The sequence below is a fragment of the Ischnura elegans genome, chromosome 11, assembly GCF_921293095.1.
Source record: "Ischnura elegans chromosome 11, ioIscEleg1.1, whole genome shotgun sequence".
Lineage (NCBI taxonomy): Eukaryota > Metazoa > Arthropoda > Insecta > Odonata > Coenagrionidae > Ischnura > Ischnura elegans.
Window position 1 is genome coordinate 89,432,099 of NC_060256.1, and position 27,072 is coordinate 89,459,170.

The 27,072-nt window shown below is 38.2% G+C and overlaps 1 protein-coding gene across 1 annotated transcript; it reads right to left on the minus strand.

Moving 5' to 3' along the window:
- Positions 1-514: 514 nt before the first annotated feature.
- On the minus strand, positions 515-27,072 carry LOC124168071 (CLIP domain-containing serine protease 14D-like). Its single transcript, XM_046546184.1, has 8 exons — positions 26,819-27,072; positions 24,993-25,054; positions 8,591-9,007; positions 6,092-6,194; positions 3,412-3,584; positions 3,201-3,287; positions 1,451-1,650; positions 515-1,256 (listed from the first exon to the last, which is right to left on the minus strand). The coding sequence occupies exons 1-8, from the start codon at positions 26,845-26,847 to the stop codon at positions 1,146-1,148; spliced, it is 1,182 nt and encodes a 393-aa protein (XP_046402140.1). The 5' UTR covers positions 26,848-27,072; the 3' UTR covers positions 515-1,145.

Sequence of the window (27,072 nt, forward strand, 5' to 3'; positions counted from 1 at the left end):
TTTTGCCCACCTCCCAATATCAAAAATTAAAGGATAAAAGTGAATAACTCAGCCTCTAGCTAATGGTGGTATGGTGTCATCCATGTAGGTATGTTAGAACTGTTGAAAAGGCTTATTTTTTCTATGTCTGTATATTGTACATATTTTTGGAATATTACCCTGCTGCAAACTTCTTATCCTCCTGACACCTAGTTTACTACAATAACTTATGAGGAGCAGTCATTTCTTAGGGGACTATAGCGGCCCTATAACTAATGTACATCATTTTGTACCTTATTTTCTCATTTTCAGTGAGTTTTGAAGAATATTTTTAATAGAGCCAGAAGGTAGACAACTGTACGATATTTCTCCTTGGTACAATTACCCTGATCCTTGTGGAAATCATGGAGTGACTTCTTAAGGGAGGTTTAATGTAATCAAGGAAATCAATAAACAGTAAATACTTGCATTTTTTGCTGTAAAATATTTATTTTTATTTAAAAAATCATTGGACTTATATATTTTTATTTAGGTGCACATTAGTGCTGTTTCTTATCAGTATTTCATGATAAGTTGCATCATTTGAGTACAGATTAAATGAAACTTTCATAGGATTCTATGTCCCATCCGGAGAAACAATCTTGGAAATAGGTTAACCTGATTATATCAAGGAAAACTTTGAAATCAAGGATGGGAGGAACAAAAGGAAGTATAGACCATTTATAAATACATTGGTTCTTTTCCCCATATACATATGTATTTCTCATTAAGAAGATATCAACATAGGTTTCTCCTTCCATGGGTTTAATCTTGTCTTGGTGAAGCTTGGTAAAATCGATTTCTGTGTTTTTTCTTTCATAATAATGTGTTTTGATGAATAATTTCTATGTCAAGTGTAGCATTGGAAAGATTTTTTTTAAATGTGTGATTACACCTTAATTTATCATCCATTTTACTGTAGCACTCATACATACACATCCACTCATAAAAATCAAAGGGTAACACAGTGTGTGAGGTTTCCATATACCTATCTTCATGCATTGTCTTTCCTCTTTTGGTATATACACAAGTCCGAGCGTAATCTCAGAAATTGTGTTATACTAGTCACAGCCGACTGAAGATGAATCTGAATAAAATGAATTTACACCTTTATGTCCCCAGTTTTTTCAGACAACTATATTCTTCAATATCCAGTCTTTATAAGGGAACACCTTAGTGTACAACTCTCCTGCAAATCTGGCATTGCATGGTGCACCACCTTCGGAAAATATTCCAGCCTGTGGATAAACAAGAAATGATATTAGGATAGCTCAATGATTGTGCTTCCATAAAAAAATCTGATGGACTTTTATCAAATTTTATCGAGAGATGTTTGATATTGCCACCGGAATGAGGAATGGATCATTGAGGTACATATATGCTAATCCAGCCTATCTCCATATTTTCAATCTTATTTGAGAATTCCACTTACTTGGACTGCCTTCTCACCCGAAGAGGACTTGATTATTTCTACCAGCGGACCACCCTTATCTCCATAACATGAGGATGGATTGGATCCAAAGCACATTTGAGTCTCCGCCAAAGGCTGCAGTGGTATTGGTAAATCACAAAGACCTGAATTATTCTGAGATAGAGGGCCGAACTTTGGTATGCTGGTTGAAGGAACTCCTCCTGTGGAAAAATAGAATTCATTTAGTAGGCACCATCTTCACTTCAAATATGGTATACTAATTGTAAGTAATAAAATATTTATTTTTTGTATTTTTTATTATCACTTTGACTATAGCTGTCAGACCCAAAAAACTAGTTGCTGTTGTGAAGTAGTTTTGCCATAAACTAGATTGTGCTTTCAACTGTAATAGGACATGAGAAATTCCTCTACATAGTCACCCGCAGTTGAAGTGTTTCAATGCTAAAGTTCTTTTGTACTTAAGATGCATAATTCTCTTCTAAGGTTTACGTATAAATATTTCATAATTGACAATTTTTGACACAACTGATGGCATTCAGGAAAGATCAGTGATTACTAAAATGATTTAGTTATTGTACATGCCATCAATTGCACAAAAGGTTAATATACATAGGAAATGAGAATTTTTCTAAACCCCTTGTAGCTATTTGTATTCAACTGTTAACAGTGCCAACAGTACTCTGAATTTTAAAAAAATACCAAAATTCATTCAATGCTCTGTCCGTTTGATTTTCTGGCTTATTAATTTTTTGCTATATTTTGACATTTATAAAAACTTGAGTTGGAATAGAATCCTCAACTAACTTCCATGTAAGTTTAGTATCATATACAACCAACTCAAAATTTAGCTGTGCTATTCTCATTATTATTTACATATACCTATTATCTGAAGTTGTAACAAAACACAAATAACCTAGATACTTGTAATTGATATTTACAGTGATTAACTTATGTACGTGGGGAATCTTACTTGGGTAATTTAGTTAACCCAACATTGAACAATAATGTCATTATTACTAGATCTCTATTCAAATGTCATGCGAGCAAATATTTCTTTTTCTAAATATTTTGAATCATATGTGATGTTTAATTACAACACTTACTAAATTAATAAAATGATTTCATTGACTTATGTTGCTCTAACTCCAGCTATGACCACCATGAAAGAGACAATGTATGCAATCTCCCACCACACCACCCACATTGGTGCCATGGTTCCTCACTAGTGACTACCTACAATATACAAACTAGCTGAATATAGGTAGTACAGATACATAGCAATGGGAATGGATAATTTTCCTCTGTCAATTGAAGTCCAACTAATCTGTTGCCTGGTTCCCCTTATTCACACTATGTGATCGCAAGCATGGGCAGATTTAGGTGGGGCACTATAGGGGTCATGGTATGTTTCATATGAGACATATGTTTCAAAAAGTTTTAATCTTCAATAGTTTAATAGTTTTTGTATCCTTAAATGTCTAAAGTTGTTCAATTTCGTATGTTGTTAAGAATGAAAAATTTAGGCTCCCAAATTCATAAAAAATGGGTATTTTAAAAACATTTACACATACGGGAGAATACCCAGGTCATACCCCCCCCCAAATTTGATGCTGAATCCACCCCTGATTATGAGATTACAGTTATGAGGTTATTTAATGGGTCTACTCCCTTCTCTGCACTTTTCACAAAAAATAGACCTTGTACAAATATTTTCTCCATATAATAGAGGGCTTGTGGTGTTGGTACTCACGTGAGCCATGCGTCCTCCAGCCTGCCATAATGAATTCTGCTGAGTCAGGTGATGGGGCGTCTGGGAGGCAAATAGGTCTTATGCAATCTTGAAAAAAAATATCATCATGTTACTGAGAATCCAGGAAAGAATGGCGTAGATCAACATTTGGTGTGAGTAGCTTTCACGAGATTTTATTCTTGAGGGCTTCACATATTTACCTAACACCTACCTGAAAAATCAGGAATGCTTGATTCCAAACGAATAAGGGCAATATCATTCTTCAAGAATGGATAGTTGAATGTATCATGGACTATGATCTTCTCTATGCTGTAGTCGAGAGGAAGACCAGTCTCCTGAGAATACCCAGCTGATCGGTCATGTTCACCTAGCCTCACAATTTCACTGCAATTAAAAATTTTTTTTGTAAAATACCCACTTATGCATATTAAATTTTTCCAGAAATATTTCATTTTCTAAAAATATCAGGGATGGAGGCAAATTTAAGAGAAAGAAATTGCTTTGTGCAGTATGTAAAAGTTAATATAATATAGATAGACATAGGCAGATTTAGGGGGGGCTCGTGCCCTACTCCAGATGCTTAAAAAGACTATATTTTTAATACTACTATTTAAAAAAACATGCCCCACTGGAAGGCCTCTCTTTGTCTGACATCTCCATCCTTTCCCCCCCAAACCCATGTACTCCACATTTTTACATTTTGCCAAAAGTACATAAACCCAACCACCCTGGCCATCCTATTGTCTCATCTTGCAACTCACCCACGGAAAGAATATCTGCATTCATTGACTATTACCTCCAACCACTAGTTTTGTCTCTACCATCCCATATCAAAGATACCTATAACTTCCTTGACCGTCTCCAATCCACTCCAATTCCTCCTGACACCCAAATTGCCATGGCCACCATAGATGTCACTTCTCTCTACACATCCACTCCTCATTCTGAAGGTCTTTCCTCCCTCCGCCACTTCCTTTCCCAACGCCCAGCTCCTCATACCCCTAGCACTGACTTCCTCTTAGGCCTAGCTAATATCGTCCTAACGCACAATTCGTTCTCATTTAATAATAAGCATTATTTACAAATCAAAGGTTGCTCAATGGGTAGTAGATTCAGTCCCTCCTATGCAAACCTCTACCTAGGCCACTTTGAACAAATTTTCCTTTCCCAACATCCATTGAAACCCCTCCTTTGGCTTAGATTTATTGATGACATATTCCTCCTATGGCCACATGGTAATGATTCCCTCAACAATTTTATTGCTACTCTCAATTCCTCATCCTCTCTTTCCTTCACCTCAACCATTTCTAATTCCCAGATTACCTTCCTTGATGTTAATATCTATCTTCTCAATAACAAATTACTCACCTCTGTCCATGTAAAACCCACGATTAAGCAGCAGTACCTTCATTTTAGCAGTTGTCATCCTTCCCACACTAAACGCTCCCTTCCCTATTCCCTTTCCATTCGAGGCCACCGTATTTGTAATAATCCTGATGCCCTGAATAATTTTCTTCACAACCTTCACCGCTCCCTCCTCCAGAGAGGCTACCCAGAGTCCCTCCTGTATAAAAAAATTCTCAAACAAAGATGCCCCCCAGAACCATGCAATAGAAACAAACCACGTGACCTTTCCCTCTGCACCACTTACTTTCCTGGAATACAATCCCTGCAATCTATCCTCAAAGACCTCTTCCCTATTCTAAAAAATAATAAGTTGACAGCCAATCTTTTTGCCAAACCCCCTACTGTCACATTCAGACGGCCTGCAAACCTTTCAAATTTATTCCGCTCAACGAACCCCTTACATAAGCCACCCACTACTCCCAATAGTACACCTTCGCCCTGCGGTCGTCCTAGATGCAAGACCTGCCCAATTTTTACCCCTCCTTCTATCCCTAGTCATCTCGTCTCCTGTCCACCACCACCCCCTGCGGCCTCTTGTACTTCCAAGAATGTAGTTTACCTCATTCAATGCCAACACTGTCCCTCCTTTTATATAGGCAAATCCTCAACCCCCCTTAACCTAAGAATCAATAACCACGGGGCATCATGCACTTCCTCTGACTTTGCGTCCTTCCCGGTGGCGAAACATGCGGGCACTCATCAGTGTCAATTCAATGATTGTTATAATGTATCAGTTTTAGCCTCCCTTCCCCCCACAGACCACCCACTCCGACTTAATTCCATTGAATTAATATGTACATATGGCTATTCAAAGCATTTCTTCCTCCCGGCTTAAATATCAACGGATAATCCCTTAATTGCCTCAGCACACTATTTTCCCCCCTCTTTGGACCCTACCCCCCCCTATTTCCCCTTCCTTCAGCTATCCTTTACCTACAGTCTCCTACCTAACTCTGAGGAAGGTGGTAATACGCCACCAAAAATTCAGTACTTACTGTGAGTGTTTTTTATCTTTTTTTAGTGTGTTCTGTGATTCTGCCCAACCTAGGTTTTTTTACACTATTTAAAAAATGTATATTATAGGATAGAAGTTATAAATATTTACTTATTTATAACTTTATATTAAAATTAAGAGTATATTTCATAGAGTAATTGTTGCATGTAGTTTTAAATCCCAAAGATGAGAACACAGTTTGCCTATCAGACCCTAGAAAAAAATCCTGGATCTGCCCTAATAGATAATTATAAGGCAGTCATTAATTTAAAGTTTGTCTTCAAGGTCAGCTGCTTGCCTGCCCATTTTTTTTGAGCTTAACATATTTTTTGTCATGTAATATATTTGTTGACTATTAATATAAATTTAGTTGTAGTTATGAAGTAATGAAAGAATAGGTGTAACCAACATTGAGCATGATCAACACTAAATTTTCTAAAAGACTTGCAATCCTGGTCTTTTGGGGCAAAAAAGATTTGAAAGTACTTACGGAGGTGCATTTAGATTGTCTAGGCAGTATGCAGATGTCAGGACATGCCTGTTGTTAATTAAAGATGCTCCGCAGTCAACTACAAACTCTCCAGTCTCCATATCTGAAATGAGATATTTATGTGATCTTATGATTCTGCAGCCACTCGATATTGGGTATTCATTGGCTCCTCATACTAGCTATATGATGAGATGAGAACCAATGAAACAGCAATATCTGATTTCTGGAGGGACTAGCCCCCCCACAATCATTTTTGGTGGGGGCCCTTCTGTGACTCTGGCTATGTATTTATTATAGTAATTAATGAAGAAATTCACCCATATGGCACAAGAAATACATACAATATTCATGTAACTTTTCACAAAAAGAAGATATCTCCAAATAATCCTATGGTTATGGGCACCAAAATCTATAACTTGCTACCTGACAGTGCGAAGTGTACAAAATCGACAAAAGTATTTAAAAAACTCTTAAAAGAGTATCTGATAATGAAATGTTATTATACTGTAAATGAATTCTTTGGTGATGATCACAAACAATGTTAAATTGAATCATTTTCTTTATGACCCATGTATATGTACTGTGATGCTTTTGTACTTTGTATTTAAATAATTATGTTGTACTTTACATATTTCTACTGAAATCTTTAAAATTCAGAAGCGAATTATAAGGCTGATGTGCAATGCCCCCTATGATTCACCTTGTCGTCCCTTGTTCAAGAAACTGGACATATTACCACTACCATGTTTGTATATTTTTCATTTACTTGCTTACACAAAAAGAAATCTATTTCATTACATTAAGAACCGTGATGTCCACCATCATTCTACCAGGCAAATTGACCAGCTGCATGTTTCGTATGTGCGCACCAAGAATACCAGTGCTGGTCCAAATTGTATGGGCCTTCAATTCTACAATAAATTGCCACCTGAACTTAAGGCACCATTAAGTGTCACTACTTTTAAGACCAACCTACTAAAATATTTGAAATTAAGAATGTATTATTCTGTAGATGAATTCTTAAACAAAGTTTGACGTATCCTGCATCATTGTATATTTGTATTTATTGTATATATATTTTTTTAACCTGACGTGTCCTATATCAGTGTATCTCTTGTACTTCTAGATCTCTGGACAAATAAACATTATTATTATTATTATTATTGATGAATCTGATACCTACATTTGTATGGTCTGCGGAGAATAAATTATTATTAATAGTATTTATTATACTTCAGATGGAAACATTGATGTGTCCATGCTGAAATAAGTGGTCCTTGAATATGTAATTATGAAAGCTATCATGTGTTTGCTGAGGCATAAAATATTATTGAACTGTTTAATTAACTACATATTATAAATTATATTGGGGAACCCAAATTATGTTTTGTGGGGTAGCCAATATTGGGCCATTATGGGCATTCGTTAGCAGTCCATGGCCAATGAAGGCCAAAATTGTCATCTTGGTCCAACATTGGCCCAATAAGGTAGGCAACTGGGGCAGTGCCAGTGATGGGAAATTTAAATCTTAAAACCTGTGGAATCTTTCTAATTCAAAAATATAGATGAACACCAAAAGCTGTAGGTCGTAACCAAAAAAAGATAAGTTTTGACATGTTATAAAATTTGTTTTAAAAAATCAGCTAACAGTCTTAGAATGGCAATTATATTCATTGTATTTTTTAAAAATAATGTAAAACTTATTGAATAATGATATTTCAGGTTTTTTTTCTCTTCTGGTGCTATTGATGTTATGTAAAGGATTTAAAGGCCCTCATTGGATCAAGATCTGAGAAAATTAGCAGTCATCCCACCTCATGCCGGCTGACGAATTAATCATGGATTTAGCATTTTTCTGTTGTCGATCAATTTCAAGGGCAATGAATTGCTTCACAACCTTATGTTGCTAAAGTTTAATTGAAACTGGAAGACTGCTAATTGGTAAGAGGAATTCTTTGAGTTTAGCAACTTATTTACTACAAAGATAATTAAATTCAGGCGTATAAATTTCTCGCGTGAATTTTTTTTTGTGGAAAGCTAACTTATGGATACACAGTCCACAAAAGTCCTGTATGCACACACCTCCCACCTGGGTGTGTATGAAGTCACCAGACATGAAGCTACTGTTTTGTTTAATGTTTTACAAATCAAAGCATGAAATCCTTCATTTTGATGAAAGTACATATCCTTGGACTACTCTGTGATGACTAGGGCACAGTGGCGCCGACTCCATGGGGCCTGAGGGGACCCGAGCCCCCTCAAAAAGTCGTTATGGGCGTGAAGAAAAAATGTGTCAGGCTTGTCGATTTTCCCCGGAGTGTCCAGACATCGAGATTAGAGTTATCAGGGTTCTAATGTTGATCATATGACTCTTCTTAAATGCCTAAATAACTTAAAACTCACTACTTATAAAATTTCCTGGGGCAAGATCCCCGGTTTGGGCCCCCCAATATTTTTTGTAAGTCGGCATCCCTGCTAGGGCTTGATGTAAATACTCACTCTTCTTCCCCAGTAGGGCCAGCCAAGGAAATTGCCACCTTGATGCATCCCCTTCAGTGGCCCCTCGACGGAACAATCCACACTCATTCGTTGCCTCTGCCACCGGATACTCTTCATTTGGCTTGACTTGTAGCGGCAGTGGAATCGGTACTGAAGCAGCTGGGAAGGAATCAGCCGCCGATTCTTCATAACTGATGTTGTACCCAGGGTACACTTCATACCCTGTCTGTGATGACTCACTCTGCTGCCGGACTGCGCAACATATTGTCATAGCCTTCAGCGTCTCATCGCAAGGGAAGAGGATCGATGTGGCTGATACCTTCATGGCCTCGATGTTGTTCTGCTTCTGCATCTTCCGACATTCTGAGACGGTGAGGCACTCTTCCCATTTCTTGCAGCCAAAGACAAGGGATGGCACTGTGGAATAAAGCAATCAATGGTAAGTGTTCCATTCTTTCATTGGGGGCAGTTTTGCGGTGTTGCCCCATCATTGTGGGCCTGAGAATGGGCCAACATGTTTGTCAAAGTGGTTTTACTTTGGATTTTCAACGTTTGTATCCCTGTTTCCTTGGCTGTTATTGCTATTACATGTGCTATTTCCCAAGCTAATTGTTGAGGAAATAAATATGGATGCTACTTAAGTTTTAATATTAAATGAACCACCATATTAAGTGAGTATCAACTACCAATCATTAGGATGGCCACAAAAGTTCCACCTAGTATGTATCCATCATAATTTAATCCATCTTAACTATGGACCTTGATGTTAGCAATGAATTATTTAACTAGGACAAGACATTTATATGTGCATTAGGTAGGTCTATTCCCATAGGTGTTTCTGGAACTCATCTGCCAAAGAACTAAGCGAACAATAGAAAATGATCAACTGACTTTCAATTCATTAATACACCCATGTCTCGTATAGCGCAATTTCGATTAGCGCAATTTCGATATAGCGCAAATTCGTTCCTCGGGGAAACATTGCAACGCAGTGTAGCCTAATCAAAAATCTTAAACGCTCTCGTGATAAAACGTGAACTTGCGCTAAGTACACACGAAATTTCTATCAATTTACGCATATTAATATTATTTCTTGCCTCAAATCTTCTTTTTTGTTTATATATTAATCGAAATTCATTGCTGCGCAATTGCCAAAAGTATTACTCGTCATTGGGTCTAGATAGCCGGCCTACCGAAGATTTATCTCGTCTCCTTAACAGAATGATAATGAATAATTTAGATCGTTAATTAAGCGTTAATTAAATGAGTTTTTTTTCAGCAATACGGTTTGAGACGTATTTTTGCCGTCGTAGGTTACCGGGCGATTGACTTCCAGGTAGAGAGTCTACGCTAAAGCCTTCAAGGTCATCGGTATTCACGGGGGAGAAATGGAGCTGTGACCGAGTTGCGCATGAATAGCATCAACACATAAAAGGGTCCGCTATAGAGTCTTAAACACAATGGCTTCGTTCCCTCCCCGCAGTCATAGCCCTTCTGCGTCTCAGGAATACAGTTCAGCAGAAGAAGGTGATTTAGATAGAGCCATACAGGGTAAAAACCAAGAGAATATGGCAAAAAATAGGAATGCGTGTAGAAAAATCAAGAATTTATCAAGAAAAACCATTAACCTAGAAGAGGACTTGAGAGAGGTCAATTGCTTTGAAAATGGAGAGCGTCAAAGCGATATTGCGCGGAAGTTTAAACTCACGATGCCTTATTCTGAATAAAGACGAAGCTAAAATATCAGTGACCTCAGCCGCACCAACTTCAACCAAGCGGTCTACACATACGGAAAGTTCATGGTGAATCAGTACAAAAAGACGAGAGTGGTAATCGCTCCGAGACATTAAGTGAAAGCTCCGGTTGGTTCCAGAATTTAAACGGCAAGCAGGTATTTTCAGTGCGGCGATATCAGGTGAATCTGCAAGTGTTGATAGCGCAGCCACCACAACATTTTCTGATGAACTCCAAGCTGTTATTGAAAGTGGCTCCTTTCCCCCTCAACTAGTTTTTAGTGTTGATGAGACGATATTCTTTTGGAAAAGAATGCATTCTCGTTCATTCATTTTCAGGGAAGGAAAACCTGGGTCAGGTTTCAAGGCATCTAAAGACTGTTTCACGTAGCTGCTAATGACTCGGAGGACTTCAAATTAAAATGATTTATCATTCATAAACTCCGCTAGCTATGAAATGGCATTTAAAGTAGCATTTTCCTGTCATTTCGATGAGCGACAAAAGGGCCTGGGTGACACAATAGTTGTTTTTAGACTAGTTTGAAAAATCATCAACTGCCGGCAACGCATTACGATCCCCTGAGATAGCAGATGTTAGCCCACCCGCACGACAGGACGGAATTTCGAAAGCACGTAAGAATTTTTTTTAACGTGAATAAAAGTCTTTGAATGCGTGAATACTATCTTTAAAGATGTTTTAAACTATAAATATTTATAGAAATAATGTTTTCTAAGGCTTTTTATGGGAATATAGATGTTTTAGAGGAAATTCAATACCCAAGACCTACGCTACCAGGAACGCATCCCTATCTTCCCTATGTTAAAACGCTCTCGTATAACGCAAATTCGTATAGCGCAAAGACCCCAAGGAACGCATCCCTTGCGCTATACGAGACATGGGTGTAATGTCTTTTAAATAATAAAAGGGAATGTCTTTTGAAATATTTACTCTAGTAAAAATATTTTCCCATTGGGAGAAGCAGCTCATGTTAGCAGGGCTAGACAAAATACAAGCCAAGGAGTACATAATTGAAATAAAAAATTCTGCTCAAAATGTATTTGAAATGCGAAATACAAGATACCTTTGACTTCGGTGTTTGAAAAACAAACTTCAAAATATTATTTTAAATACTTTTTAAAGTATAAAAATACATTTGCATGGAAACTAAGAGATCTTTAAAAAATATAACCTGCAATTGGCTTGTTATGAATAGTTGCAAACACGAAAAAAACGATTCTAATGAAAATGAAGTAATCTCTGAAGCATAATGTTACAGAAGTGTTATCAGAGCTTCTTCAAAAGTATTTTACAAATCTATTTTTTTATTTTGGAATGGGAAAATACCAAAAATCATACTTGAAATTCAAAATACAATATACATTTAGTTTTTGTATTTGAAATACCAGATACGATGTACAATGTATTTCAAATATGTATTTTAAAATAATTGTAATTGAGATACTCCCAGCCCTGCATGTGAGCGACATAGGATGGATTGCTTTCTCATGGGTTCTTTGATTAGAACTTGTGGTAGTCGCTTATGTCCTATTTGCCCAGTATTCCGCCATTCCAGCAGTTTCCAAGGCCATTATTGAACAAAAAATCCATGCCATTTTTGCATGAGGAATTCAATGACGTAGGTTACAAATGATGATGATTATTATTATTTCTTTTACAATGAATTCAAGAAAAGCTAGCGTGAAATCCTTGAAAAAGAGATATTTTGTTATAAAAATGGCCTATAACACAAGAATGATGTAAACAATGGAACGAAATTGTAGTTTGGAGTGAAAATACCTCCTAAGCATGCTCAAAGAAGAGCCATAGAAAAATATTTTGGATTTGTCGGATCTAATGCATTAAACGTAAAACATAGCAAAAATTGATATTATTTTGAGATAATTCAGTCAAAAATTGGTTTTCTAAGATGAAAAAAAAAACCACGATTGTATTTTGTTTGCAGTACCCTGGCCCGGAACTAGGGTGGGGCTGAAGGGGCATGTGCTCCGGGTGGCAGATTTCATAGGGCGGAAAAATTTTAAAGTTTTTATTTATTTATATTTTTATTAAAAAGTTATAATTTTTATAATAAAATTGTTTAACAATATTTTAAATGTATTAATACTGAAAAATAATATTTATGAAACTTCTTAAAAGCAAACATACGGTGTGTAATTTCAACTACCGCATCTCAAAAAATAGCTTACGGATATCTGATATCTTACAATTAGTGGTTGGGGAAGGGGTAGGAGGGAGGAAGCGAGGGGGATCACGGGAGGGGGGGTGATCGTAGCCCCTAGTTCCGGCCCCCGGCTGTACCTAATCGAAATTGTATACTTATTTTGGTTTTTCATTCTAGGTCCAAAATACCCATCTTACTCACCCTCAGGGTGCTCGCATAGTGAGGAGGCAGAGATGGAGATAGAGGTAGAGATGGAGATTGAGGTGGAGGTAGAGGTAGTATCGCATAGTGAAGAGGTTTACGCATGCAGCTTTCCCATTGCCTCGACCACGATCCAGTCTTTCACCATGTGGCATCAAGTATAATGGTTATATGGTTAGTCGTAAAATTTTTACAATGTTAAGCGATGGTAGTGGTGATGGTGACGACATGTTATCAGCTTGTAAGTGGTGGCTGATTGGTAGTTAAGTAATCGCGAATTCAGTGCTCATCCCATAAATCTAGCGCCACAAGATCTAGGAGAATATCACCATCTGTATTTGCAACTTAAGTATTATGCAGACAAATTTCAGGAAAACATTAGGATGCCACATGAAACGCACGCACCAATCACGGAAAAGCCTCCCGATATACCTCGCGACACACCGCTCGAAAAACAAACTCGTTTGTCTTTGAAAGCGTCCCGCGCGACCTCCTGGTGAACCGTGAGGTACACCTCTACCTCGACCTGCTCACTATGCGCGCGCCCGTAACACATAATGTATTTGTGTTACCTCGAGGTACCGCGACCTCTTCCTCTATCTCCACCTCCATCTCTGCCTCCTCACCGTGCGAGTAACCTTAGGTAGATTAAAAAAGAGCCTTGTTAGATCGGATCCACATCTTAAATCGCGCTCCTGACCACTCGCCCGGTTGACTGACCTTCTTGCTGGCTTACGGGGTCGCGGAACGCTCGCATGAGAGATGAAATGTTTTCTATAGGCCTTTTTACGCGGAGCACGTAATTGCACAATCTGACGTGTGTACCAGGGCGTAGTCAAAATTGCGTCGTGTAAAGCCGTGAATTGTTAGAACGCATGCGAGAATGCATAGGCGTGAGATGGAAAAATGGCTCCTTTTCTAATTTCGTTCGTGCATTCTTGCACTTGCACGCCATAATGTTAAAATAATGCAGTTATAACCTGCGCGATTTCGATCCCCGTATAAAACGGCCTCAGTGCTCGGCGTACGACATGGGCATATTAAGGTCTTTTGTTTTGGGGAGGGATTAATTTATTTTCGGGCCGCCTTGGTGGTATGCAACAATCTATGCGTTTATGTGCAAACAAATCGACAGCTCCTAGCCGCAAAGTGGTATCATTCCATTCAGACGTATTTTGAACCTCTTGTCCATAAAATCTTGCGTAAAATTTGAGCCTTATGTATCTGAAATTCCGTCCATCACGGATTGGTATTCTGATTTTAAGGACGAAATTTCAAATACTATTACATTGGCTCAAAATTGACGCATACGATTTTCTGGGCTAGAAATTCAAGACACGCCAGTGTAGAATGATATTTTTGAGATATTACTTCACGGATAGGAGCGGTCGTTGTCTTTAAGATATTCATCAATCATTTTTTGACATTTATTTTTAATCTATTGAAATAAAAGCTTTCATTTCATCTTAACGGTTAACATCTTTTCAATTTTACCGGACATTATAGGAGGCAGACCGGCCGAGAGGGAGTGACACGTCTTCTTAAAAATTGCCATCGTAGAATTCGCATTGACTCACTGATCTCCGTGGATTCACATCGAGATTGGCTCTTGGTATGATATATATATAAATCCTGCTGTTCTTGTGAGGTTTAGCTTTTCTTTAAAGTTTTTAAAATTGTGTTTGAGTATTGCATGAAATATTTATGTTTGAGGTTCCTACTGACACGCCGAACAAGTTTTACTCCATATACCCTGAAAATTTCAGGAGTTTAATGTAAGTTTTAAACGATTAATATGTCACTCAGTGGCGCAGCCCGGAATTTTGTTCAGGGGGGTCCAAAACCAGGGGGGGAAATTTTTGAAAAACAGGGTACTAAGTAGAGGGTTTTAAACTAATTTTAACTCTTTTCATAATCGAAGAAACTTCATCTTTTAAACAATTATTTAGCAAATTCATCATTTTTCAATATTTGATTTTCTTTTGTGATGCAAAGAAAGTGTGCTTTTAAATTTCGGGAGGGGGTCCAAACCCCCCCTTCCCCTCCTAGCTACGCCACTGATGTCACTAAGGGCCGTTTTACACGGTACACGGAATTGCGCAATCTGACGTACGTGCGAAGGCGCAATCAAAATTGCGTCGTGTAAAGTGGTGAATTGCTAGAACACATGCGAGAATGCGTGGAAGCGAGACGGCAAAATAGCCCCTGTTCTAATTTCGTTCATGCATTCGCGCAATTCCACGCCATTTTAGAAATTAATGCAGCTCTAACCTGCGCAATTCCGTGCCCCGTGTAAAACGGCCTTAAGAAAGATACAACTGTAATGTCGAGGAGGGGCGTCCTCTTAAGCCACAGGACCTCTGAAACTTTATCTTTCCTTCAGGTTATTCAACGAGACAACGTTTATATATCGGTACGTTATCATGAAGTTTTAGTTTTTTATTCATGGGGAATAATGGTGAGCTGGTTGAATTTGTTTTTTTACCGTCAATATAATCATGTGCAATGCTTTTATCATTACCTGTTTCCGTCTGTGAAGGACCTCTGCACTTATTACGTCCTGCGTACCCCACCGATGATGCGAGGAGTTTTCTTTGAAACCGAGCTCTCTCTTGTCTCATTTAAATAAAATTCGCTCATCACAAGAGCTATTCTGCAATTTTCTTCCTCCGTAGGAAACTCTACCGTTTTGCTGATGTCACTCTGTTTTTCGTGGCAACAAATGACCACGTCCATAAAATAGGGTGTCTTCGAATATGGGATGGGTCTTGTCATCTCGTTCGGGTTCGTTCAGTTAAATTCATGCAGGAAATCATAGAAACTTGCCGATTTTTGAAAAAAAAACATTGAAAATGCGGATAAAAATCTAAAGGTCGATTACACGGGGAACGTCATTGCGCAATCTTTCTGCAATTGCGAATTCTGTATTTCAGGAAAAATATTATTTTTCGGTGGACTGTAAAGTAGCTACGAAAACATAAAAATTAAAGCACAGTATATTGTACACATATTTGCTCATTCCATGCCAACTCGAACTCGAGTTAACCCTAGATCCATCAAATTTTGATAAAAATCGGTGTCCTCATTTGCCTCCTCAAATAAAACATATCATTCGAGGATGATAAAATCGGGAAAACAGCTGAATGACAGATATTTTTAAAATGACCGTTTTTCGTGAACACGAAATTTTCGTCATTTTTTGGGAAATAATCGACGTTAGCAGGTGTTAGACCACTTATTTTTTGCTACATTTTTTGATGGTGTTGTGTGTGTTCAGCACGCTCTCTTGCAAGTTGCAGCAGTTTGGGTTGGAAGCTGCACCTTCCGTCCTTTGGGGTTGGTCAAATGTGTCTATCAGAGATCCCCAGAAAGGATCGTAGATGGAGGGATCGTGGTCTTTCTTGTCGACTGAATGTATCGCTATTTTCATACTCTGTTTCCTAATCTACGTCTACATAAAAACCCGCAGGTCGCCTCAATGTGCGTGTGGGAGTGTTAGGACACCATCCTTTACCAAAATAAAAAATATATATCTAGAAAATATTGAAAGCATCTTAACTTTTACCTGTTTCTAAGTAATGTCGTGTGTGTAGACAAAGTTTGTGGATTTTTTTCTACGAAAAGACACCTCCATGTGATTCAGTACTGAACGAGCGAATAGTTTTCAATTTTAATATTGGGCGGTTTGAAAAGATTTTCCTAAAACTTAGAGAGGCCAGGTGCTGGAAAGGTCTACAATTTCTTCCATATCGTGGAGTCAGTCGACTATAGTAAGGATAACTTGGGTAATAGTAATAAGAATACAATGTGCGCGTTTTGTGATCAAAGAGTGCTCTTTATTTAAAGTAATCGTCGCCACAGGCCTCTAACTCTCTTGAAATTGCTTATCACTTGTATTGGCACTATGCGAGTTTTCAAAGGAAGATGAATTTGATGTCTCGCTACGTCGCGTCGCTCTGCATGGGTGACGAATTAAGACAACATTATTTTTTCCCGTTTCCCTGCTCTTTTTTGTTCTATACCTATATTCTAAATGGAAAATGTCACAGTCATGGAAGTGAAAAATTAATTTTATTTCTGCTGAAGCAGTCATTTCCCTTCAAATACTCCGCCACCATAAATACATCAACTTTTGGTAGATTATTTGTATTTCCTTTATCAAAATTGACCTCTAATGCTATGTTTTCGACAATTTTCCCAGTCGCAATGAGGCCTCATACGGGCAACTACGGGAAAGTGACGTCACCAATCGATCGACGAATCACAGGACGTATCTCCTCCCGCTGATTTCCTTGGCATTTTAGCGATTTTATTATTCATATAATAATATGTTTCTCCATTTTACTGCATTAAAACTTATGTTTTCTTCATCTACTTCCTTTCCTCTATAAGATGAAGAAATATTTAAGCGCAAAAATGTTTTATGCAAACACCCCATTATAGAACGCTGCAAACGTGAATTGATTGTTGGCGCTGGTCACAGTTTCAATTCACTCTGGATAGTTTCGCACGATCGTAAAAGATTCCTTTCACGTTGATGTATCCACCGCACTCGAGAAAGTAGTTCTCCTGGAGGGCAAGTCTGTAACTCTGTTCTCTCCCGAAAATGGGAGAAAGGAGATTCGTGAAGCGCCTGCGAGAGAGTTGTCGCCCGCCCCAAGTCTCTAGGGCGCCCCGCCGGAGAAAGGAGACTATTTGTCGCCTGGGAGAGTACTAGTGTCCCGACCCAAGTCTGTAAGCCCCCTCAAGCGCCTTCCGGCGCCCCAGACGGGCGCTTCAGTTATGTCCCCCTCTAGAGCCCGACGTATCTCTTTCTCCCATGGAGAAAGTGCGTATCTCGACAGTGTTTTGTTGTATTTTCTCAATATGGCGCGTTTTCTTTCAAACCATAGAATATTATTGCTCGTATATGAGGTGCATTTAAAAGAAGTGGGGCAATTACCACCAGTGAGAAATTGTTGCGGGATATAAATAAACCGTTTGAGGCGAGGGAGGAAGATTTCCGGCCGCATTAGCGGAGAAGGTTGTCCTATCCGTCCTTCGATGGTCCGATTCTCTACCTGCTGAAAATCCATCAGCAATACTTAGCTGGAGGGCCTCAATAACAGACAAAAACACCGCAATCCTATGAAATAACAATAATCTGTAGCTCTGCATTTTTTTCGTTTAAGTAGCGGGGTTTAGAAAGCTAATGCTAATTCAGAGAGCGCAAGAAAAGCTATTTAAATAATGGAAAATAACTTCTAAGCAGTTACCTATATAAAGCAATAGATAGTTAATGAAACACAAGATATGCCCTTATTGTTAAAAGAAACTTGTCCCATGACAATGTAACAGAGTTTCACCTTTTCATTGGTTTCACGAATACGACTGCTCAGAAAAACCGTCTGCACACATGTGAGATCGCGAATCGGTTCCGCTGTCAACACATACACACGCTATAAATGTACTTCAATAATAAATGAATATCCACAAACTAAATACTAGCACACACCGTAAATATAAAGTGAGACATAGGCAAATAAAATAATCAAAAACTGGAAATCACTTCCACTCTTTTATTCATCACGAACAACTTACAATCACTATAGTTTATAGCTTATAAGCTCGTTATGATGAAAACAACTATTAATTCACTGATTTAAAGCCAGAAATTAGCATACGAAAGAGGCACAGGTGACTTCTCTCACTATTATTCGTAAATATACTAGAAAAAGAAACTTCACACACAGCTTTGATCTTGATAGCTTGATCGTGAAATGTCAATGTACCTATACCACCTATACGATGAACAACGGAGGTGAACACGACACTGACAATGTTTGCATTGCTGTCAGACATTAATCGATACGGTAATAGCACTGTTTACAATTCAATCACGATGGAGCAATGATAATTACAACTCTTAGCCGATAATTTTCAACTTATCCAAACTTTGTACATTGCAACCACTGGCACTGTGATTATCAGCAGAAGATTTACGAGAGTTGTCACATTGACATTAACACAATTTTGGCACAAAAGATGTTTGCACAAATCTGCAAGCAGCGAGCAAAAGCTGTATTCATATTTGAAATATACTCTTAATTTTCAACTTTGGTGAGGTTGAAATTGACACGAGATGAAGAATTTAACAAGGGGACAAGCAAAATTTACCGGCACTTGCATTGAGCCTTGCAACCGCTTGCAAGCGAGGAATCACTGCGCGCGGTCAAAAAAGTAGTCCCGACTTTGGTAAGTAATAATGAGGTTATTATGTATTCAATTTAGAAAATATTTGCATGGCTGAATTTTACATAAAATTAAAAACATTTTAAAATGGCACACGATTAATTTTTCGATAAATCAAGCTCCAATATCAAATTCGCCTTAGAAATTTTTCATACTACCCATCGGAGCGAGTTGTCTCCCATCCGGTCGGGAGAAACAGTTCTCTCTACCGAGTTACCGACTTGGGTCGGGAGACAATTTTGGGCGAGAACTCTTTCTCCCAAACGAGGCGCCCCAAGTTACCGACTTGCCCTCCTGGAAGCCTATCGTAAAACCGGCCTTGATCCAGATAAAGATCTGTTCTTGACCGTAGTTATATGGTATCCATTCATTATTATATAGCGTGATGAACGGATTCGGGCTTACAAGCCTGTGCAGAAGAGAATTATGTGTATATCAACTTTTTTTGATGATGAAAATGTAATTCTAAAATAAGATATCTATTTTACGACCTTAAAATAGGACAGAAATGGAATAAGTGGGAAAAAGCCGATGGGACTGTCCTAGGATTATATTAATTCATTTAAAATTCAGTGACGTATTACCGCGAGTATTGGCGAATATTCTCTACGTCTAATATTTTGGAATATATAATTCTAATAAGAAATTATTAGTTTTATGTACTGATTATGTTAGGTTTTGATTTACGTGGAAGCTTGTATCACTGCTAATATGAGAAAGCAAATTATTCCTGAGCTTATAGTGCTTTCAATCGTGACTTGACATCGTGTTACATGCCTTTGAGAGAACACTTCCGCATTATCAATTTTATGAGTATATATAATTTTCATAATTCGTAATTACTATCCTTTACGATTGTTTTTAAAAAGATAATTATCGAATTCAAGAAAGATAACGCACACTTTTATATTTACGGGCACAATCCATCAGCAGTTTTAGCCAAAAAATACTTGTGAAGAATATTATTTGGGCGTAAAAGTGTACATAATTCCAACGGTGGCCCAAGCCAACTGAGCGGGTGCCGTAGTTGTCTTGGTCAACACCCGCTAAGTTGTATTGGTCTGGACGGTTTAAGTGGCCGCGTATGTCGCCAGGCAAACGGGGGCGCCTAAGCAATCAGTCCATGTTCAGTACTAATCCTACTACTTCTCAGGTTATTTTGAGGGGGGGGGGGCGGAATGTTGTTCGCTTACACTAGAAAAATGTCTATCAGGAACCCACGGATTTTCTTGATTCCCGAAATGTAATCCCGCGGAATCAAGGAATGATTGAGGAAATTTATTTATGTAAAAATATTGTATATCTTTGTTATCTTTGTATTTTATATTGTTCTTATGTTTTCTTTCATAGCCCTGATGATAGTTTAAAATAAACAGAAACGTTGGCTAAAACTTTTTCGCATAACATACATTGACCTACACTCCAAGATCTATTTTAACATGAATTAAACGAGGTCAAGATAAGGAAAAAAGGAATGGTTGAGGTAACGCGAGTGATAGCGTAGGTAGCTCCCATGTCTATGAATTTAATGAACTTTTAATAGCGTTTAGTCAAACCAAATATGATGTTTTCGGTACAATAATTTACCTTTAAACGTGAAAACTCTTTAACTCAGTTTTATGGTCTCTTGTGCAATGCAAGAGCTGTAAAGACCTGTCGTTGGATAGTCGTTTGACGAAGGTGAAAGTCAAGGTGATGAAGAGGGGGTGGAGAGAAACCCGACGCGACTTCGGCGTCCACATGGTAATGGCATTACCCCGTGACCGCTGTGCCCTGCTTCATGCATATTTCACTCAACGCCCGATTTGCGATTTATATTTTATTTTCTTCGACACAAATTTATTTTCCTATCCTAAGTATTAAATCTATTGATACGATAGATAAGTATATTAGTAATCACAATTAATATTTTACATTAGATTTTGGTCGCTAAATTCAAAGGTATATAAAATAAATAATTCGTCGGTTCATTCTTAAAATACTAGTGTTGTAAAAAGGAATTAACTTTGTGCAATTATTTTCTCACGCGCATTTTGTTTATATTTATTCCGATTAATTAATTTTTCCATTTATGGCGGGTGGTAGGGGTTTGGCCCCACCCTTATATTCCACCCCGACACAGTACCTCATGGTGTCACGTGCTTCGCTTCGCGTGCTCGATTCGAAGAAAATGTATTTATCGATTAAAATCCCTTACCTCGGTCAAACTTGAGGCAAATCTCGAACTTAGGTCCAGTAGTAAGTTATTTGAATGAATTACACGTACTTTGTACATGCTTTTTTTTTCGTTGCCGCTGATTATTTTTGTTGGCACTACGAATATTCGACTCTTTTTCATGGGCAATGGTGAATAATTTTTCAAGTTTTGATATCCCATTCTCGAAAAATTTCTATTTAAAAAATATATATTACACTAAATAATTTAATAAAATTATTGAATTACTCAATCAGCAAAGGTTTAGTATCCGTGCAAAGCAATATGTGCTTTCATAAATGAATAACAGTTTTTATCATACTTTTTTTAATTTTACGGAGGAAAAAAACTGTGACCAATCTGTTTAAAGTTTTCGTCTTAACTTTGCGGAACCACAATAAAGGGAAATAAAATTCACTTCGTACGTTCCGCACTGACAATTTATTAACAGCGACCATGGTTTCGTCACATGTCGTTATCACACACACCCTGATAGTTAAATAAGGTTGTCGAAAGTATGGTCGATTTTAATAAATTGTCAGTGTGGAATGCACTAGTGAATTTTATTTCCCTGTGACCACCCGTCAATGAGAGACCATGAAGAATCCACATCGTTCACCGCTATCACCATCACTAGAACATAAAGCACTTTAGAACTATTCATAATTACTTACGTTTTCCGACACTAAATTGTGCTTTTCAAAGTTATCTAACAACATATGTTTTACCGATCTAGTGAATCTACTCGGTGACTATGGTTAACGGAGTAAGTTGCGTGTTCAGACAAGAATGGGTACTGTCAGATTTCTGAGAAATACCTTTTTTCCTTGATTGAAATGTTGTATGCGTCACCATCCAGGAAGCTTCTTTCAATAATATGGGTGCATTTCACTGCATCTCACGCGTGATTCGTTGTGAAGATACATCACCAGGTTAAGCCAACGATTACGTCAACCGATTGTGCGCTGGAGAGGAAAACCAATCCAAACTCTTTTCAGTTCGTGTACCATTTACCTGAACATAATAGATTTTGTTCTTCAAGAAGTATATCTTTTTCCTAGCGTTACTGACAGTATGTTCTAGCTTCAAAGGCAGGTTGCCTTCATGATTAGTTGGTAAATTTTGCCTTTACATGAATGTGGAAGTATAATTTGTTTCTGTGCGTAAAATTTTTATGACCGTGTGGTGTGCATGTGGGAATCCTCAACCCTATTGCATGCTGGTGAATGATCACCTCCTGCCAAACACCCTGGAGGGGGCTCGCAAGGTATCATTTGGATATAGCTGAAGTAATTCCCAGTTGAAATTTAATTTTCATACCTTGTACACGATAGTGCAATTGATTTACAAGACCTCCAATCCTAAAACAATGAACAATAGAATCTGGCTCTAAATTGAACAATGTTATTAGACTGTCATAATACCGTGTGCTGTAACATTTAAGCGTGCTCAACGAAAATTATATTAATCGATCGATTCGGATTTCAGTTTAGTGAAAATACATGCTGAATGGAAAAAATGCAACCTTTGTAAATTTTCACAGATTTTTCATTTGGTACGACGCGATTCGGAACCTACGCCTGTGTTTCGGTAAGTGCTATAAAATGGCGCCTCAGCGCCGAAACGCATCGTAACAAATAAAAAATCTATGAAAATTCACAAAGGTTTTATTTTTTCCATTCTAAAATTTTATACTCATTAACTTTAACAAAATCAGTGAGTGTAAATGTAATTTATCGAGGCGGCTCTTGGCAATCGCATAGATTCCCTAATCACTATTCCCATGACGACAAGAGAATAACATCTATCTTAAAAATGTAATATTAAGTCGATATTACCTTTCTTAATCAAAGACCGAAAAGGATTTTTCCACAACCCTATTCCTCATAAAATAAGCTCAAAAGATTTTTCTCTTATTCATTTTAAATCGTGTTAGTGAAGGCATTTTGGCAATTGCCGCGATTTTTGTTAGAATGATACTAGAGAAAGGGTAAGGTGTGAACTCATGTTGGAAAACAGATTATTTTTTAAATAGCAGCGAAATTAATAATTAAATGCATAAAGCTGAGGGAAAATGAAATGAGCTGGTGACCCCGTACACGTAGTTTCGAGCGCGCGCACAAAACAAAACGGAATGGTTTTTTTAAAGTGGAAGTAATTGCATCAATGCGGGATTTATAACCATGCAGCGATGGTATTCAAAAGTAAATGAGTTGGTATAAAAACGTAAATAATGGCATCTCAAAATATACCTGTAATCAATTTATTTTACCTCCCTCTCAATGTACATTCGTATTTTTCTTTGTTCTTCTATTTTCTGGTCCATATAGTGTTGTATATCCATCAAATGTATTGAATCGCATATGAAAAATATTCTGCTAAGGAATTTTCCGTATTTTAAGACCTGCTTGCACGGTAAATTAACCCGTACGAGTTAATGTCTAAATGTATGAACGCGTAAATTGAAACGAAAATGCACCGTGTAACCACCCATGCATGTACAGAAAATAGTACCTACATCTACATAATACCCTGCGAGCCACCTCTAGGATGTTTGGCAGGTGGTGACAAATCATCAACATGCAGCATGCAAGAGGACCGCTACATGCACACCGTACGGTCATAGAAATATTACGCACACCAGAAAAATATACATGCTTATTCACAAAAAAATTGCTAATGGTTAGTAATTCCTAGAGCAAATGCATGCAAGGTTAGAACTATGAAAAACATGCAATGAGTGATCCTAGCGAGCGACGCCATTTATCCTATCAATTGAGACAACGTTGCTATCCTTAATAGTACGAGGGAAGAATGACATTTTAAATCTCTCTGTTTTGCAGTCTATTTATTTTATTTTCATGATCACGTCTACTATAGTATGATGGTAAACGAAGGATATGATTCACGTCGTCTGAGAAAATATAATCTTCGAATTTCCTAAGTAAGTTAAGCCTATACTTTGATCTACGCTCCTGTAAAGATTCCCATCCTAACTCGTGTAACATACTGGAAACGCTGCACTTTTTGTCGTAACAACCTATCACAAATCTGGCCGCCCTGCGCTGTACTCGATTGATTTCAGCCATTAGTCCTACCTTGTAAGGGTCCCACACGCTAGCAGCATATTCCAAGTGAGGCCTCATTAAATTCAGGTAGCTTATTTATTTCACCTTTTTTTGGGCATTTACCGAGAATTCTTTTTACAAATCCATTTCTCCTTCGAAGACCAGTGCATTGAGCAACCGTTGTTATACGTTTCTTCGACTAGAACGAATACTCATAAATGCCCATATACCTGGTCTAATTTGGTTCACGCATTCGTATATGTGCCGTTCCGGTCCGCAAAAGTCATTAATGCAAACAGACATTAACTCCTTAGTGTTAATGCATCGTTTAAACAGACCCTAAGGTCTTCATTTTTCCCCTCGCACGCATTGAGATTCCCAGCGCAAAGCAGCATTTTGGAAACTCGGCTTTGTTAATTGCGTAATATCATAACAAATCTAGCTGCTCAAATTTAAGTTGTTTATTTTTAGCGATGTCGCATAGGGGGCTTTGACTCATATCCTCGTAGCCGCGCGTCGTGGGATCATAACGTATTGGACGCCGTGGCCTGCGTTCAACGTATTTCGCCACCCAGAGCTGAGTGTGCGTGGACTGAGCCACGAAGCGACGCATATTCTGGGGTTTCCCGGAAAGCTTCGAGGCCTTATTTCCATTTTGGGTGGTAAAGTTTTGGCAATGGACGCGGGGATGAAGGACGCGATCTCCTTCGAAGACCAGTGCATTGAGCAACCGTTGTTATACGTTTCTTCGACTAGAACGAATACTCATAAATACCCAATGGCTAGACTTACCGTCGCATAAGAGTAGGACTAGAAGACCTGCCCTCAGGAAAGTCTGTGGATGGGTCCAATTTCTGAAACAGAAGAAAGGCAAAGAGAGGTATATAGTTCGAGCGCGTAAAACATAATTTATCTAAGCGTTTTTAGCTTAAAGTCCTTCATTAGGAAGGATTTTTTAATAACAATGGAAGAAAATCAATGGTATGCGAATTCACTTCGTGGAATGGTGACAATCAATCGGAAATGAATTCAGGTCATTATTGAGAGGTAAAAGAATTATTTTACCTCTTGATGATGATCTGAAAAGGACGAAACCGGTAGATTAAAAAAAAAAATACCTTGTACAGTGTGTACTATAGCAAAGTTTATTCTTGAATTAGTCGATAATGGAAGAATTTATTCCTCAGCATAATAAATACAATTTATATTAACATTTCCCTTAATATGAGGACTATAGGTACCCTATTGAAGATAACTGGCTTTGATGATACCGACTCGTTCATAATGAACAAAAATGCTTCGAGTTTGTTGCTATCAATGGAGGAGCAAAGCGAGGGGCGGCTGGCCCCAGTAATTCCTGGAAAATTGAAAAGATTGCTATTTTTAGGTGGCTCTTCAAGGGTAGCTTTTGTTTCACCAGCTTGAAAATGTTTCAAAATAAATGATGAATATTTAAAAGCCACCCGTCTACGCATATCAGACCTCAGACATATTAACGCGAAAAGGTATTGCATACCACAAAGGCGCGTCGAAAAGTTATGGGACACCCACCAGAAACGGATACAGAAAAAGCTCAAGGGGGGGAGGGGGCGCAAAAGATGTTTTGAGCTACCTATACCTGTATCGTAATGAAAAGTGATCAAGTTACATGCAATTTTTAAGAAAGTTTAATTTAAACTGGTTATACACGTATACAAGGCAAAGCCATCTTATGATATAAAAAGTTACAATTGTGGTTCTGCAATGTTCGGCGATGCAGGCGGTCCCACTAGGGGAGGGGGGCGAGTACTCTGCGCCCCCCACCTGTATCCGCCACTGCCACCCACCAAAAACAAACAACGACCTTAATCCGCCCCTGTTTGCTTTACAAGGAAAAAACTCGGTTAAAAATTCACTGGTAAACAAGGAAAGGTAGAAAATTGAACTTAGCAAACATTTTCATATCATTAAGAAATAAGAAAATTCATATAAAGGTCATTTGATAGAAGCGTGAGTTTCACAATTTCTAAAATATTTTTTTATTTATTAGGTACCAAAAGAAAAAAGAAATATTTTTGACGCCTCTGAAAAGGATATCTGCGTTGGCTTATTGCATTTAAAATAAATTCAGGTTATCCGAAGGTTTTTCGTCCTCTTTACTTTTATTAAACCACTCCATTACTGCTTAGATGCTTAAAACCTTTCTCAGGACCGTGCAAAATATACGAGAATGATTGCACTGGCAACAATGGATATGAAAAAAAATTACGCACTGAAACGCGTGGTTTTGCAAAAAAAATAAAACACAGTTTCTTGAAATTTTGAGGTGGCACCTTCCTTCTGGCAGGAGCGGTTTTAAGATTGAGACGTGAATGTAGATCGTGTCTTAACGGTGCTAAAAAAGCCGATATTATTGCGTCTCACTTGCTTAACTTGGGTGATGGCTGATGCCAATAGTCGAAATTGTTAACTGAACTCACAGGTTATGAACGCAATAAAGTTGGAGAAATTCTCTGGCCTTCATCAAGGCAGTCGTACTGCAGGGACGATGAAATGTGGGGTGGCCGGCACAACCGGTCCAAGTCCTCGAGCCGTTTCGAAAAATCCCTCCAATTTCACCCTGACGTTTGTGTACCTACCTCTTGAACGATTTCACGGCCGAAGTCATCTTGTCTGCTGGAATACGGCGAAGGGTCCCGCTGAGTTTTCACTGTCCGAAATCTCGTATCCGTCTTGTGTGTGTGGCCGGTAATCACACGCCCGCAAACACAGGCTTGTATAAGCGTCCGCGCGTCAACAACGATGTCCCGTGGAGCTGTATTGGCTCGCTCGTATAAAGGTCGCGCGCCCACTACCGCACGGACTGGCCGCTGCGACCATCCGAGTCACGATG

Coding starts and splice junctions, on each gene's coding strand:
- LOC124168071 (XM_046546184.1), bottom strand. CDS start 26,847: ATGACTTCGGCCGTGAAATCGTTCAAGAG. Junction 25,055..26,818: donor GCCGTGAAATCGTTCAAGAG/GTAGGTACACAA, acceptor CTTCTGTTTCAG/AAATTGGACCCATCCACAGA. Junction 1,651..3,200: donor CTGGAGGACGCATGGCTCAC/GTGAGTACCAAC, acceptor ATTTTTCCACAG/GAGGAGTTCCTTCAACCAGC.